Source organism: Atta cephalotes, assembly GCF_000143395.1.
Source record: "Atta cephalotes unplaced genomic scaffold scaffold00073, whole genome shotgun sequence".
In the NCBI taxonomy this organism is placed as follows: domain Eukaryota; kingdom Metazoa; phylum Arthropoda; class Insecta; order Hymenoptera; family Formicidae; genus Atta; species Atta cephalotes.
In genome coordinates this window covers 678,699-680,907 of record NW_012130137.1, presented here as the reverse complement: position 1 = coordinate 680,907, position 2,209 = coordinate 678,699, and the positions used below count along the sequence as shown (strand labels likewise).

General features: G+C 34.9%; 1 protein-coding gene across 1 annotated transcript in view; it reads right to left on the bottom strand.

Moving 5' to 3' along the window:
* Positions 1-2,209, bottom strand: part of LOC105624150 (flocculation protein FLO11-like) — a 39,454-nt gene that overhangs the window by 35,664 nt on the left and 1,581 nt on the right. Inside the window, exon 2 of the mRNA XM_012205507.1 lies at positions 2,011-2,208. Coding sequence (XP_012060897.1) covers positions 2,011-2,208 — 198 coding nt within the window. The remainder of the gene's footprint in view (positions 1-2,010; position 2,209) is intronic.

Sequence of the window (2,209 nt, the reverse complement as noted above, 5' to 3'; positions counted from 1 at the left end):
TAACTAATATATATATATATATATATATATATATATATATATATACACACATATTCTTTTCTTTTTTTACTCGTTTCATATTAGCGACTTTATGATCTGCTCCGTTTATCTGCGCCAATGACTCTTACTCGCCCAATTACAAAACTCTTCTGCATACGACATTAATTGTGTACGTGTTTTCCATAATTAAAGTACACCATCGAGATAATATATATACACTATCGATTTTATTAATTAACACGAGACTGTTATGTTACGTCTATTTTAGACGACGATACACTGATGCTTATTGGAGCTCATGGAGTATGATTTGAGAACCACTGACTTGCACCGTCAATACTTTAAATGAACTTAATTTATGTTCTCAATTAATTAGAAATATCAATTGGTTATTATTTTCCAATTAATCTTGTATATTCCGCATATAAATTTCGAATACACTTGGCAAACTTATTTGAATTAATTGAATAAACTTATCGGATATTGAATTACTTTTAATAGAATTTCTGAAATTCGAGAAGTTGTGAAATAAATAAATCTCTTCTTTTATACATATTCATATTAAGTAAATCATTTTCTCTCTCTGCTTTATAAAATTATAATTCTAAAAAGAGATGGAAGAAACAATTCTTAAAGTTGTCTACACTCACGATTTGCCTTTCATGTAATATTTTTTTCGATGACCCCTCGCTGGTAAACACGATTCATTGAAAATCTCCCGGCGATAAGATCGTAAATATACAAAACACAGCGACACAAAATGCGTAAAGCCACAGATTAAGAGGGACCAGCGTGACGATCTTTCCCATCGAAAAGAAAACATTTTTTAAAAACGTTGACCAAATAAGACACTATACGTACATATATGACATACTTGAGACGGTACAACTATTTGCCTGTGCTTTTCAAAGCTTTAAAGAAATCTCTTTATCCATATGGCATAAAGTCTGAGACACAATTGAAAAGCACAAGCAATAGAAGCAGAGAATAACAGATTTCAACCTATCCAGAAATTGTATATCATAGAATATAAAGTTTTCAATAGATTGAAATCTTATTTGCTGTTTCTATTGCCGATCTTTAACTTAACTGTTTTTATTTTGTTCGAAATGAAAATATAAAATCCGAATTTCGCCAATTTTCTTTATATACATTTTTCTTTAATTGCAAGTAAAAGAGATAATTCTAAAATGGATTTCTTGATTTAATAGTAATTCAAGTATGTTTTGTAAATATTTCTGAAATATACTCTCCCTGAAATATATTGTGCTACAATGACAGTATGCACACAAATGTACAGTAAATCTGGAATGATTAATAAGGCAAGATAAACTAAGAGTACTATTTGTCGACGGTCATATAATTCAAATGGTTACTGTCACTTCGAGAAGTAGAAATCTTTAATTTCGGTAGAGAGAATCGATAAGACAAAAATGGACAATGATGATTGTAGGATTTTTTTGCAAATAAATAAAAATTGATCACATGAATATAATCTCTTGGACTTATATTCTTTCTGTCCGAATTGTTTAAATAGTCGAAGCATTACATACCCAGCATTACGAATCGATTAAATAATCCAATATCCTCCTCGAGGATATTTGGGCCCCCTCGAGTAGCATAGACTCTCTTTTTCTCTCTTTTCTCTCTCTGTTCGAGTTCATATACATGTATTTCCAACTTTCTATTTCTGATCTTATACATGATAATCTTCGGATACATAACTCGCAGAAAATCCATGTTTCCACCTTAATCCGAAAGAAGAATCGAATTGGAAAAGAATCAAAAGATGAACAAGAGTAGGGAAGATTTGTAGGTTATCTCTAAGTTATACTTTTAGGTTATGGCGAGTACACATCCGAAGACAAACATGTTCCAATTTTCCTTTCCATTCCTTACAACCACTCCACCTCGTCTCTATAGAGATCCGATCGCGCGGATCTCGTTTGGGCGAGAGAAAGACAGAAAATAAAAATAAGTGGTAAACGAAACGTTCAGTCCATCGCTCACCTCGAGTTCCTCGTAGGAGCGGAAGGCGAGGATGGCGAATCCGTCGATAATGTCCTCCTCGAAAGGTGGCTCCTTCTGGTTGGCGGCCGCGAGGGAAGACTTCTTGCGCGGTCTCGGGGGTCGCGGTGGCCTGGGCGGTCGCGAGTGGCTGTCCCGCGGGTGACCGGTCTTGGCGGCGAGTCCGAGGCCGCCGCCGCCG